Source organism: Cebidichthys violaceus, unplaced genomic scaffold (assembly GCF_023349555.1).
Source record: "Cebidichthys violaceus isolate CVI_PGR_0920_01 unplaced genomic scaffold, fCebVio1.0.p SCAF_26, whole genome shotgun sequence".
NCBI lineage: Eukaryota > Metazoa > Chordata > Actinopteri > Perciformes > Stichaeidae > Cebidichthys > Cebidichthys violaceus.
The window spans coordinates 2,675,624-2,690,049 of record NW_027176439.1 but is presented as its reverse complement, the minus strand read 5'-3'; the positions used below and the strand labels follow the sequence as shown (position 1 = coordinate 2,690,049).

Genomic DNA, 14,426 nt, shown 5'->3' with positions numbered 1-14,426 from the left:
TTCTAAAACAAGATCCGTTGCATCCTTATTTGGCAAGTTAACTTCCAGGTAGAGATGTCCCGATCCGATCCTCAGGAGCAACTTGATTCCTACCTCTCTAAAGGTTGTATTCCTGTCCTCTATCTTTTGATTTATTATCTTGAAATGATGCATCAGCAGTTCTAACACTGTAAAAGAGCCGTGTCTTTGTTTCCCCAACGCACAGTCAAAACAAAGAGGTGGCAGTATTGTAGAAGAGATCGACAGCTGCTTGTTCTGTATTATCCACTGCGCCATACTCACTGTTGTGTTGTGCGTTTGTGAGCATCACATTTAGTCTTCTTCATAAGTCTTCTCCCACCTCACCAGATTTCTGTTTCCAAGGCCTTTTCTGCTGCTCGTTACCGCCGAACATTGTTTATTCTCCACAAGACTGACTCCCAGTCAGAGCAGCGACCTGTAACTAGCATCAGTCCTCCCGGCGAGGCGGCGCTCGCTTGCAGCTCACTGGTGTCCAGCGGAAAGTCTTCTTACTGAGTGGACACGAGTCCAATCGCAGCTCTGTCGTATTTGTCGCACCCTGATAACCCACCTTATCACGAGTCACTGTCTGCAATCCTGAGCTGTCTTCTATTTCCATCAGTGCAAAAGAATTTTACTCCAACCAGCAAGTAGTAGTAGTAGTAGTAGTAGTAGTAGTAGTAGTAGTGACATTTGGCTTTCTGATGGAAACATTTCATTATCTCAGTTTTTATGTCTTTAAGAATTTCCACATCAGTCTGGAAGCTTCCAGGTGATTGTGAAAGTCTGCTGCTCACACTTGGGCTGCAATACTCATTGCATTAAGTATATTCGTTACATTTCATTATATTAGGGCTGCAATTATTTTCATTATCGATTACTCTGGCAGTTATTTTCTCAATTTCTCAATTAATCGTTTGGTCTTAATATTAGAAAACAATGGTAAAGTCCATCAGTATTGCCTGAAGCCTGAGGGAAAGTCTACAAACAGCCAACAGTCCAAACCCCAAAGATAATGATGATTTAACTATCATAATATAAAGAAACGCAGCATATCTTTGGCATTTGTGCTTGAAAAATGAAACAATGTTCTACCGATTGACTAATCAGTCATTCACCTTATCGTTTCTTTGCATTGCGTTCATTTAGCGGCTGCTATCGTCCAAAGTGACTCGCGATAAGTCGCTTGATCCAACATCGGCAGTGTGAAGAAGTCTTTTCAAGGTGTTTCCAGGTGTAATCGGGGCCTTTGTACGGCTGGAGCTTTGAAGCAACACTTTAGCAGACAGGAAATCTAATTTGCCGTGTTTGCGGCGGCTCTCGGCCCTGGCCTCTGTGCGGCTGTCTGCATGTGAATTGACTGAGAGCAGGTCTGTTTTACTTTGTACTTTTGTATATGCAACTGTGCTCCCGTGAGTGTACATTCAACAGGCGGGACTGTATGAAGTAAACCTGAACTGTCTCGCTCTATCAGGGTTAAGAGGAGCGCGCGGCAATAAATCTGTTTACCCGCCGCCGTGTATTTCCACAGATAAACACAGCGTTGGGTAATGCAGAGCTCTCCAAGGCATCGTCACACAGCTCTGGTAGACACAAACAAACCTCTCCTCTCCTTTCCCAACCAGCTCCCAGTCATCCCCTCCCCTCCAGTCGCTTTACAGAAACAAGTAGGCCAAAAGTAGGAAGCCTTGTCTGTGCTTTTAAGCACTACAAAAGGAACGCAGCAATCTGATCCTGCAGACTATCTGGAGAGAGGGGAGGGGAGGAGGGGGGGGGGGGGGGGCATGCTCTTGAAAAACAGCCTCCCTGCCTCTGTTTGTCAGTGATTCCCAGGAAGGCGTTTTTCTTCTCTGCCTGCTCATTATTTCTGCCTCCATCTTTGCGATTGCTCAGCAGCGATGGTGCAAGTCAGTGCTCTCGCTCACCATCCCTGGAGGATGAGAGGGAGTTCCCAGCTAGCCTCTGCTAGCAGGTAAACACTAAACATGAGGGCTCTATCCTATCCGCCACATTGACTCCTGTTGGCGTAGCTCTCCGCCATATTCTTAAGAGCGGAGTCTCTGGCTCTCAGAGAGAGGCAGCCTTTGGGTTTTGGTTTCCCTCCACTACCTCACCAAGGGAGGAGAGCTCCGTTGAACCGCTGCCATGTTTCCCCTTGTTTGTCTGTGTGTGCAGCTGGTGTTGTTCACAAAGGGTGGGCTCACTTTCCCCTCTCTGTATGTGCGTATACAGTGGGAGAGCAGATAACAGACGTGTGGAGGTTGATTCCCACAGGCTACATGCCATCACGCTAGTTGTTATGCTAGCATAGTCCCTGTGCTGAAATGGGTGACTGGCAACTCTCCTATCTTTTTTTTGTTTTATTTTCATGATATGTGGCAGATTACTTCTCCTGAAAAGGTTGAACAAGTATATATTTGTCATATTTCGTCTCAACCATTTCATACGTTGACTTGTGCTAATTCACTACTATCTTCTGCTTTCGGCTCTTCCTGTTGAGGGTTGCCGCAGCGGATCATCTTTTTCCATCTCGCTGGTAACGTAGAACGATCCGGTATGGAAGTCTTGTTTTTACGGTCCACATATTTGATTTGGATGCTCTTCCTGATGCAACCCCCACCCCCCAAAAAAACCACAGCGCCTGGGGGGGGAGGGATACATGTTTTGGTGCCGCACCAGAGCATATGTCGGAAACCTACGCAAACACACTAATTCCTCTGATATGCTGATTGCATTTGCCAACAAATGATCTGCAGTTCATAGCAATTTGCAGAAAATACACATTTTGGATGCGTTCTTGTGCCGAGGTTTGCCATTATTCCGTCTTCTAGCTGTGTCTCACTTGCGTGTCTTGATTTTGAATTTCCTGAGCTGCATTTTAAACAATAGTGCCGTTACGTGCTGTCAAAACCTCATCGCACATTAATTATTCTATTATCACACCATTGAAAAGTCCCCTTCCAGCCTCGGAAAAAACTGACTACAAGAAGAAGTAATTATCGTGCGTCTTTCCTCCTCCTCCTCCTCTAGAGTTACTGTTGTGCTTCACTGCAGTCTTTGTCAGAGCAGTCTTGTGTAGCAGGAGTCTGCTTCTATGAAGTTATTATTCCTGCAGACGTTCAGGGAAATGTAGAAAACATCAGAATTCAGAGATTCATGGAGCCAAATAATTTGTATATGTAAAAAAAAAAAACGCTGCGCACACAAAACTCTTAACTGATAGCAAGATATAGTTGAGCATTGAACAGTGAACCTCTCAGTGTATTGTGTGAATTGGCTCGAATTTGCATGCACAAGGCTCCACTTGCCTATTTAATTGTCAGGCAGCATGAGAGCCCTTACAAAATGTCACACAGAGTGTGTGCGGTGGTTGTGTTTTGGTTGTGCGCAGAACGTTTCAGAAAGTCTTACATTTCTCACACAACATGGGCTTTTTGCTGTTTTTCAAGACATTTCCTTTCCATCCTGAATGCGCATCATGGCGCATGTATTGTGTATCGTCTGTTTTCGTGCGAATAGACCCATCATGAGGATTCAAGAGTGCTGCATTGACGGGAGACGTAAACGTGGAAAGAAAAACATCAGAAGTGTCACAGGATGTCTTCAAAAAAGTGCACAGATGGTGTGTAATCAAGAACAGGAAATCAGTCCTGTTCTCCTTTCTCACCCTCAACAGTATTTTCACACCCAAAGTCCCACGGCTTCACAGATTACACTTTTCCTCTGCATGAACCTTCAGCATCGGACACTTTGACAGCACACCAGTGAGTTGAAGGATGTTCTGCTTGTTTTTCTTGGGCTTCTGCTCTCTTGCCGCTGGCGTTTCAGGACTATTGGATGCCAACATAGTTTTTTTTTCTCTCGTTTTAGCTGTTGAACAGTTTACTTTCTGTTGACTGATGTCTGTTTGTCTAGAAAAGGAGACATGAACTTGTAGGCCAAACATTTCATCATTAGCCATAAGCATTCATCACCGTAGCTGTGTGAAGCGTAGACTGTGCGTAAGAAGTGGACGTAGTCATCAGGACGTCACCCATTGGTCTGCCTCGAGTTTGGCGATTTCGCTGTAGCCATCTTGGATTATGTCCGTCGCCATGTTGTTTATTTTCGCAACCAGTGATCGGAATTGACCATATTTGGAATGCGGAGGGGGGTGACGTAGTGTACGGCTCTGGTAGCGGCAGCGACCTGTCAATCACAGTAAGCCCCGCCCTAAAGCATACTTTGCTTTATGGTCTGTTTGACTCTAAATGGACCATAATGTACTAAATGAACATCATGCTGTATTGAAGAAGACTTGAAACTAGAGATTGAGACCATAAACTCATGTTTACAATGTTTACTGAGGTAATAAATCAAGAGAGAAGTAGAGTCATTTTAGACTAGACTTCTATAGAACCAGAGGAGTCGCCCCCTGATGGACACTAGAGAGAATGCAGCTTCAAGACACTTCACGTCGGCTAGAACCGGAGGATGCCGCCTGGGCTAAACTTGACCTTTACAGCTTCACATTTGCAGCTAAAGGGATTATCCTTTGAGGCGTTATAGTGTGCAGAGTTCACTCACAGGTGCTCAGTCAATACAGGTTGTAGAGTCCTGTGTGTCTGCATGTATACTATAACATACACACGGTGTGAACAGCAGCCCTTTACCAAGACACAGATCAAATCCTGATGTTTCTGTCCCTTGTGTCTACACGATGGAGGCCTGACTGACAGGTGGGGACCACAAAAGGGTGAAGCCAGACTGAATGGGGGTGGGAGTGTCATTAGCATGAGAAAGCACTCGTCCTCGGCTCTCTCTTCCTCTTCACAGTGTCTGCTACGTGTCTCTGGTTCAGTCGCGGGATAAGTCACTTCCTCAAAGAGACAGCGTTCCCTTTAGCTAATCGGTAGTTCAGTTCGTCAGCAAACAATCCTCCAACCGTCACGATCCGATTACTTCCCTTCAAAATATGTCAGTTTAATGTGGTTGATTATAATATGGTGCTCTGACGATATCTAGAGGGTTATGTAAAACCTTCTTAGCTGTTTTCTTTGCTTGGTTTCTCCCGTCGTATCCTCACTGATCTTCTGTTGTCAAAGTAGATGAAAAGATTGGAAACGAGGCTGTCTATACTTTTGACCACTGTGGCTTTTTGAGGCCTCCAAATCCATCTGTCTTTGCTAATTTTGTGCATAAGTATAGCCAGCTGTGCAATGCAAGTGTCAGTGACAACTCCACAAGTATTGAATTCGCCTGCTATGCCATATCAATGATTATTTCCAATGTTGACTCTTCTGCAGATTACTTTACCCGTCACTCAAGAATCTAAAGTCTTCAAACTGCTTGTTTACTCCAAAACTCCAAAACCCCAAAGAGGTTAAATTTACTAGATATACGACAAAGAAAAGCAGCAAATCCTCACGTTTAAGAAGCTGTACCTGGGGAAATATTTGGCCATTTTGCTCGAAAATATTACTTTAGCAATTGCTTGATTGTCAAAATAGTTTCCAATTGACCCTGGTCTACTGAATGAGAAGCACCACCAGTAGAACTTAAATCTCCATTTTATGGGTTAGGGCACGTGGAGTGGGTGGAGTAGCTCATTGGCCGTGCTCGTTGAGAAGTTTAGTGTGGATGCTGTTTCAGATGCGTCCACATGACCGTGGCCTCAGACACCACCGATCAGCCCAAGGGGACGATCCAAAGTCACGGGTCAGAGAGCAGGGTGACATTTTTGTTACTGATACTCTCCCCGAGGCCTTTGTTTCTCTTCTGCTTTAAAGCTCCTCTACAGCTGGCCCTGTTGTAGTCTGGATCCTGCGTTCACTCCTCAAATATTGGGAGACGCGCTGTAGAGAGAGGATTAGAGTGGGAACGTATAGCTAAATTACTGAACTGCTTCCTGACAACTGTGCTCTCTCGTCTTGGCAGGACTGTGGGAGTCGGATGACAGCGCAGGGATCTCGCTTTATTGCGGCCATTTTTTTTTAATTTTTTTTTTTGCCAAGGCAGTGGAAGCTTTTGCCTTCAAGCTGTAAATCTCTGTGAAAATCTGGGCTTGGATGGAAATTTAAAAAAAAAAAATGAGACAGAATGTGGCGCACTCTCTCGTTTTCTCTCACCCCCTACTCCCTTGTTCTCTTCCTCCCTCAGTGGGTGTTCGGTACACTAAGTGCTAAATGATTGCCAGGGCCGTGAGGAGGCACAATCGGCGGAGGCGTCAGCAGCCCTCAGCCAAGTGTCCTCGCTTCCCCGAGTGGTTTTTCTGGCCGTGACAGTGGAGTCAGCGTTATCCTGTTGGATGGCAGCGTTCAATAACAACGCTGCATCGTAGCATGATGACGGACTTTTCCTCAACAGCTCCCGTGTTGTGTATACAGAGAGAATTTAGCTAAAATGTCACTCAGACTCACCACATGTGGATTGCAAAGACAGTAGAAGTCTATAAAGGCTTCTACACATACCCACTTAACTCGGACACATAATATATGCAATATAGAATATAGTCCTGTTGGGAAGCAACACCTGGGCAGGTGAGAGAGCTGATGAGTTCCAATTGGGATCCAAATCGTTTTTGTCAAAATTACACAAAAGACATATTGTTTGCATTATTAACATATTGCTGCTTCATGCTCAGTCTAAAAAAAATGTCACATGTCAGCTAAAAATGCTTCCTCTCATTTTCCTGAAGACCACGCTAGCATCTTCATAATTGCTTGTGTTGTTCAATCAGCAGTCTAAAACCCCCAAATATTCCGATTGTTATCATAGAAGAAGAAGAAAACCAGGAAATGTTAAATATTTGAAAAGCTCAAGTCAATTTAATGTGTTTTTGGTTTGAAAAGTGACTTAAAACAATCCAAATTGTTGCCGATGATTTTTGTGTTGATTCTACTAATCAACAAATCATCTTTTAATTGTGTCAACTCTAGATTCAACCAATAGTTTCTAGTGTCTGAATGTCTAGAGAAGTAATGGATGTGGTCATTTCTAGAGGTTGATTGGCAAAGAATTTACTCATAAAGTCTGTTGTTAATTCTTTAGATCATATGAATCATACAATCCTGTCAACGTTTAGGCTTTGTTTCTACCCAGATCCAGCTCTTACCTCACGAAACACTAATATTCTAAGACTGACGTGATTTATGGAACTGATTTTATAGTGAGGGATGTGTGTAGGATTACCTCATGGATGTTTGTCAGCTGTGTGTTGTGCTGAGCTGTGATTCTCATCAGACTGCTGGATGTAATTCACACTCTGATTATGAGGCATCGCTGAGGGCCGGTGTTGTTTTGTCTCAGCGTAGAGACGCAGGAATACTCCCTTTTTTCCACCGCAGATAGTAATTAGATCTCCTGTAAATTATGACCCACATGGATTATCATTTTAAATATACAGTTACAGAGGAATTGAGTTTTGATGTTGCGGTAAACACTTCGACAGGTTGCCCTGATGTCTGAATACATACTCGTGTCTTTATTTAGCTTCCATTGCTATTTCTGTACCAGGCGGCGGCGGTGCTTGATCAACCAGTTATTAATTAAAGCTGTTCCTGAACAACAGTTGTATTGCCTTATTATCCCGCCCACTCCCTTTTTGGCTCCGACGGCGGTGTTTACCGCGTTGAAGCGGCCAAAAGCAGGGTGGCTGCTTCATCAGTGAGCAATGATGAACCCTGTGGGAATGTAACACGCGAACACAACAATGATTAGTTCACTCCGATCTGTTTCCGTTACACATCTGTGTCTAATTGTTCATTTTGCCAGTTTGTATTGTCAGCTGTCCTCTTTTTTTTTTTTTTCTATTTTTTTTTTTTTTTTTTATTTGTCACCAAATTCTGGTTTCTTTGGTGTAGTTTATAAAAAATGAGATGAATGTTGGTCAGGATTTCCTCCCAGTCTTATTTGTTTATGATAGAGTTGTACGTTTTAAAGCATTGGTTAGACATTTGTAAGGAATTTGCTTTTCTTGCCGAGACTTATATGAGAATATATCGATACCTCTCTCCCCCTCAAGATCTATAAGGTAAGTATCTATCTGTAGCCAGCAGCCAGTTAGCTTAGCTTAGCATAAAGACAGCAGACAGCAGCTAGCCAGGCTCTGTCAAAAGGTAACACAATATGATATAACCAGCACCTCTTGTATATGGATCAAACAAATTAGATGTAATATGTTAATGAGCATTCTGAAGAGGCAGATTTTTTTACTTCGTATTGACGTTTCAAGGCTAGACGACATCTTTTGACAACCTCCTCTCCTCTTCCTCCTCCCCTCGCTAGCGGCCAGTTTGCTGTGGTCAGAAGATGTCGGCTCAGGAGCACGGGCGTGGAGTTCGCAGCCAAATCCATCAAGAAGCGCCGCAGCAAGTCGAGTCGACGAGGGGTGACGCGGGACGACATCGAGCGCGAGGTGAACATCCTGAAGGAGATCCAGCACCCCAACATCATCATGCTCCACGAGGTCTTTGAAAACAAGGCGGAAGTCATCCTGATCCTGGAGCTGTGAGTGGCCTGGTCTTCTTCATTGAGTCTAATGTATTTATCACAAGCTGGCGCTTTGACATTTTTGGTTTTAAAGTTACAAAATGGTTCTGAAAAACACATTTTGTTATTTACTCTGCTTGATACAAAACGGACCTTTTTACAAAAGTTATTTAGGATAAATTAAATCTTCTACCTGTATCTTTCTATCGTCTTTAAAGTACAATATTGAAGTAACTGTCAGGGAAATGTTCTCTTTTAAATTCCAGTGACTCGCAAGAGCCGGATTTAATAAAACGTTTGGTCCAAATTAAAGCGGCAGATAATCTCTAGTATGGGTCAAGCTCCAGAAACGCTGGATCCTACATTTCCCATGATTCAGTTCAACAACATTTTAAGTCTCATGCCCAAGCAGAGATAACCGTGCCGACATCAAGAGGGTTATTTTACAAACTTTTAAAAAGCTCCCTTCAGTTTCCTGTTGTACTGCTCATCACGTGTGAACTAAACTTCATGTGTGAAATCAAATTGAAAAACCTCTTTAAGTGTTATTTTCAAATCAAAAATAATTGTCTAGTGGGTGACCGTGGCTAAGTGGAGAGCAGGGCCGCCTTTCAATCAGAGGGTCAGCGGTTCGATCCCCAGCGATCTCATGTCAAAGTGTCCTTGAGCAAGACACTTAACCCCAAAATGTCTCCCGTAGCTGCGTCTACGGTGTGTTGATAGATACTGAATTGTAAGTCGCTTTGGATAAAAGCGTCTGCTAAATGACCGTAATGTAATGTAATGTAATGTCTAATCGTGCAGTAATCCAGGTCCACTGCTTATAAACTGCAGCTGCAGCAGCGTCGTGTGGCACAAAGCTCTCGCTAAGCACCAGTTAAACCAGTTTTACCAGGTGAGCTGGAACTCCAAAGGCTGTAAGATCGTTGATGTTTACGTTACAATTATTACGCTTATTCAGAACAAAGATGCACGAAAGCAGAATAGAATACAACTCAAAGAGGAGCTCGCCTTTCCAGCCGGTCGGTAATGAGTGTCGTGTTGACGGTTGCGGTCGCCGGACAGCATTCCTGACCGGTGATCACACGCACCATCGAAATAGAAGGAAGACATAACGAGCACAAAACCAGTCCAGGCTCAGTGTACAACGTGTGTGTGATTTAATAAGTCCATGGCTCTGTTCCATCTCAATACAGTGACGTGGTAGAGCTGATCACTATGGCAACAAATAACAAATCTCAATATTTCTGATGCTCGATCGTCACAGGACGACCTTCGCCTAGTGCCATTAGCTTCGCACAGAAGTATACAAATGATCTTATTCGTCATCACTGAGCTGTTTAATGATGCTTTAGTCAACACAGGATTTAACCCGGTTCTTGATAAACTGCTCTATAGCGCTGAAAAGTACTCTGAAACATTTGCAGATTTATTCTGTTGTTTCCTCATTCCCCAAAAACACAAAACAAACGTGAACCCGGCTCCTGATTAGACGAGTACACAACTTTATGTGCGGATAAATCTCAGCTTCAAACAGTAAAAACACGATCTCCATTTCCATATAACATCCCCTTCAATCAGTTAGCTGAATACATTTGTGTTTCATAGAAATATGCTTTTCTGTTGAGTTTATATTTCTAATGCCCGGTCTAAATAATAGTTTGGTCCGAGCTCACGTGATGTGTAAGACCTCAATGCTATCAACGGAGTCCCATTATTGCCGTTAAGAAAAGAAGATTGAAGCTTTTGAGGCTTTAGATTGCTTGTTGATGAACCATTCTAACAGAAACAAGAAGAATTCAGGATTCCCCTTAAGAGCAGGTGTCTGTAACCGGTGAATCTTAAAGCTGCTGTAATGTATGTGAATGGAACCAGAGTTGTCAGTGTCGGCTGATGCCGCTGCTGAAAACTGTATCATTCGACCCTTTAGGGAGGATCCATCGATTTTCTTTTCTTTTCAGTTAATCAAATCAGTTTGTCTTTGTCCAGACGATGGAGGAGTGGACTTCAAAATGTGGCAGAGAAAAGTCCATTTACTGCGGAGGTCCCTTTCGCTGTCGGTCATAAAAACCTGCTTTTAAAAAAAAAAGAAAAAAAAGAAGAAGAGGGACCTCGGCAATAATTGCACTGCTGTAAAGAGCAGGTATGCTGAGCCACTTCCCCCAGGAGAAAGGTTAGCTGGAAGAAGAACAATTTCATTTCACTACTCTATTCTGTACTTTATTTGATTATTTATGACCGTTTGTCAAAGTTTTTATGTCACATTTGTCCTGAGTTGAAGTCCTCGTAAATCACAAGAGGTTGTAAAGATTATAGAAGCAGCGTGTGGCTGGTTGATCAATGAAGCTCGCAACAGCTGGGGAATGTTATTACTGCTGGGGGTTTTTTTTTGGTTGCTGGACCTTCACATCTTATGTGTGAGGCTCATCGGTGATGTCTCACCTGATCTGTCTGGACCTTACAGCCGGTAAACGACGGGTCCATAAACTCTCCCTCTGTTCCAGCTGGCTTCATCGAACACCTCCACAACACACACACACACACACACACACACACACACTGTACCTCACACATTCAGGCTTTGCTCTCACTCATGATATCGCTCACTTCCATGCTGCATTGTTTAATTGTGCCAAGTTCATTTTAAATAAAGACATGGTTCTGTGAGGTTCGTGATCAAAGATAAAGCAGCTGATGGTTTAATTGATCTATAATCTCACACATTGCTGCTGTTCTGCTGTCTGTGGAGACCTGGCAGTTTATTTTCCTGACCAGTCTGGTCATGGTGATTCAGCTCATGGATTCCGCCTGAACCCGACCCGCCTCGCGAACTCGCCAACTTTATGCATTATAGTAACACAGCTGTCAAGACTGAGGACAGAGACACTGAGGGCTGATGAAAGTGACACCAGCGATAAGCTTTGGAGAGCATATCGACCAACCGACCAGAAGGTGTCAGACATGCTGATTTTCTCTGATCCAATAATCACAACTCAAAATGTAACCTCAGGACCAAAGCTAGCCAACCTTGCGACTTAAAATCAGGGTTTATGTTCATGTTTTGTTTTGGGTAATGATCCCATTTCAGTTAAATCAGCATACAATACCAGAACACTGTTCCTGATTCTACTCACAATTAGCATTCAAAGCTGGTAGGGTGCTATAATAATGCCAGCAGGTTGAACAACAAGTTGCATGTTGGATGCTAAAAATATTTAGCTCCGTGTTGTGTCCCTTTTGTCCTCCACATCCTCTCCTCCTCCCGCTGCACCCTGGGTAAATACAACCGTGTCAGCGGCTGTCCTTTGACGGTAAACGTTGAGCAACCCGAATATAAAGTGGCAGAGGAGGCATGTTGAGGCAGAGACCTTCTGTCCTGTCTGTGAATGTGCGTTAACACCCTGTCCACCACTGAAGCAGATGAGGAAATACACATCTGACGTATAGAATGGGTGTTTGAGGAGGAGGAGGAGGAGGAGGAGGAGGAGGAGGAGGAGATCCCAGCTGAGCAGCTGCTCTGGTGTTTCCTCCTTTTGAAGTAGTGTTTGTGTGTCTCTCTGCAGGTTTATATTCCTGCAGATACATTTGAGGAGGCTTTCATCTGTGTTAGTTTTTTCCACAGCATGTCATTACATTTTTTTTTCTAAATAAATTACTTTCCAGATGTTACAAGACAGTAAAATGATAGTAGTGTTTAAATAGATGTAAATTGTAAGACGGAGAATTTGGCTACTGAATAGTAATTTTCCATTTCATTTACATTCCTCACATATAATGTAAGACGAACACGTTTGTACGGCTGAGTGGACGCTCAACGGCTGAGTAAGCGTCGCTGTAATTACAGTTATCTCCTCAGCTCCATCCTTCACCCTTCCTCTCTCCTCAGCTCCATCCTTAACCCTTCCTCTCTCCTCAGCTCCCTCCTTCACCCTTCCTCTCTCCTCAGCTCCATCCGTCACCCTTCCTCTCTCCTCAGCTCCATCCTTCCTCTTTCCTCAGCTCCATCCTTCACCCTTCCTCTTTCCTCAGCTCCATCCTTCACCCTTCCTCTCTCCTCAGCTCCATCCTTCATCCTTCCTCTCTCGTCAGCTCCCTCCTTCACCCTTCCTCTCTCCTCAGCTCCGTCCGTCCTCTCTCCTCAGCTCCCTCCTTCTCCCTTCCTCAGCTCCCTCCTTCTCCATTCCTCTCTCCTCAGCTCCATCCTTCACCCTTCCTCTCTCCTCAGCTCCCTCTTTCACCCTTCCTCTCTACTCAGCTCCCTCCTTCTCCCTTCCCCTCTCCTCAGCTCTCTCCTTCTCCCTTCCTCTCTCCTCAGCTCTCTCCTTCTCCCTTCCTCTCTCCTCAGCTCTCTCCTTCTCCATTCCTCTCTCCTCAGCTCCATCCTTCTCCATTCCTCTCTCCTCAGCTCCATCCTACTCCCTTCCTCTCTCCTCAGCTCCATCCTACTCCCTTCCTCTCCCCTCAGCTCCATCCTTCCTCTCTCCTCAGCTCCATCCTTCACCATTCCTCTCTCCTCAGCTCCCTCCATCACCCTTCCTCTCTCCTCAGCTCCATCCTTCATCCTTCCTCTCTCCTCAGCTCCCTCCTTCTCCCTTCCTCTCTCCTCAGCTCCCTCCTTCTCCCTTCCTCTCTCCTCAGCTCCATCCTTCATCCTTCCTCTCTCCTCAGCTCCCTCCTTCTCCCTTCCTCTCTCCTCAGCTCTCTCCTTCATCCTTCCTCTCTCCTCAGCTCCATCCTTCATCTTTCCTCTCTCCTCAGCTCCCTCCTTCTCCCTTCCTCTCTCCTCAGCTCCATCCTACTCCCTTCCTCTCCCCTCAGCTCCATCCTTCCTCTCTCCTCAGCTCCCTCCTTCTCCCTTCCTCTCTCCTCAGCTCTCTCCTTCTCCATTCCTCTCTCCTCAGCTCCGTCCTTCATCCTTCCTCTCTCCTCAGCTGTCTCCGTCACACTTCTGTCGCTGCAGGCTTTCGCTCACGTTCTCATGCTGTGACCGTGATAAACCCTCTGCTCTCTCCATTCCCTCGTCTCTACTCTTCTACCTTTAAGTGCTGAATCCCGTTATACTTTTCGTTAAATGAGCTACGTTTTGATAGATAAAATGTAGGGACACGTGTTGGTAGTGATTGGCAAGTGCTGGTACTGTTATTTACTAAGAAATGATACAATTTAATTCTGATGGGATAGACACCAAAAACTTTTCTATCATATAATGTTGAATCTCTTTTGCCCAAAAACAAGCCAGATCTGGGTCAGATGTTGTGGATCAAAACAATATTTAGTTCCAATATTTTACTGTTTTTGTGCCGTAATCTTTGTGATGATTTTATCCGATAAAACCAAAATATTTGACATACTCAATTATTTTTACCATTTGTCCCCAGATTATCAGGCCTTTAATTTTCTTTTTATTAAGATAATGTATGCCGATAAAACAAACTTGACTCAAACAATGGGGTGTATTCCTTTTTCCCCATAGTCTCCTCTTAGTTGTTTTTAATGAAAGAAGTTTATTGAGAACAGCGGTGGTTAAAATGTAATCGCTATATGTAAATTGGTCGGGATCTAATGCACCAGGATGATTAGATTACATCAGCTCAGCTCTGATAAGCAGGGATTTGTAGGTGGCTCTGATCTGAGAGATCTCACATTTTAATTCTCTCTCTCTCTCTCTCTCTCTCTCTCTCTCTCTCTCTCTCTCTCTCTCTCTCTCTCTCTCTCTCTCTCTCTCTCTCTCTCTCTCTCCCCCCCCCCTGTCCAGCGTGGCCGGCGGCGAGCTCTTCGACTTCCTGGCAGAGAAGGAGTCGCTGAGCGAGGAGGAAGCCACTCAGTTCCTCAAGCAGATCCTGGACGGAGTCTTCTACCTGCACGCAAAACAAATCGCCCACTTTGACCTCAAGGTACGACAGAAACTAAAGACATCATCATCCGTCAGTCAAGTGTATTTCAAGCACGAGTACGCA

General features: G+C 44.4%; 1 protein-coding gene across 4 annotated transcripts in view; it reads left to right on the top strand.

Moving 5' to 3' along the window:
• The window catches only part of dapk1 (death-associated protein kinase 1), a 73,214-nt gene that overhangs the window by 18,185 nt on the left and 40,603 nt on the right, over nucleotides 1–14,426 (top strand). For all 4 annotated transcript variants that reach the window (XM_068721126.1, XM_068721127.1, XM_068721128.1 and 1 more), the window contains exons 3-4: nucleotides 8,266–8,487; nucleotides 14,225–14,363. In XM_068721126.1, coding sequence (XP_068577227.1) covers nucleotides 8,266–8,487; nucleotides 14,225–14,363 — 361 coding nt within the window. The remainder of the gene's footprint in view (nucleotides 1–8,265; nucleotides 8,488–14,224; nucleotides 14,364–14,426) is intronic.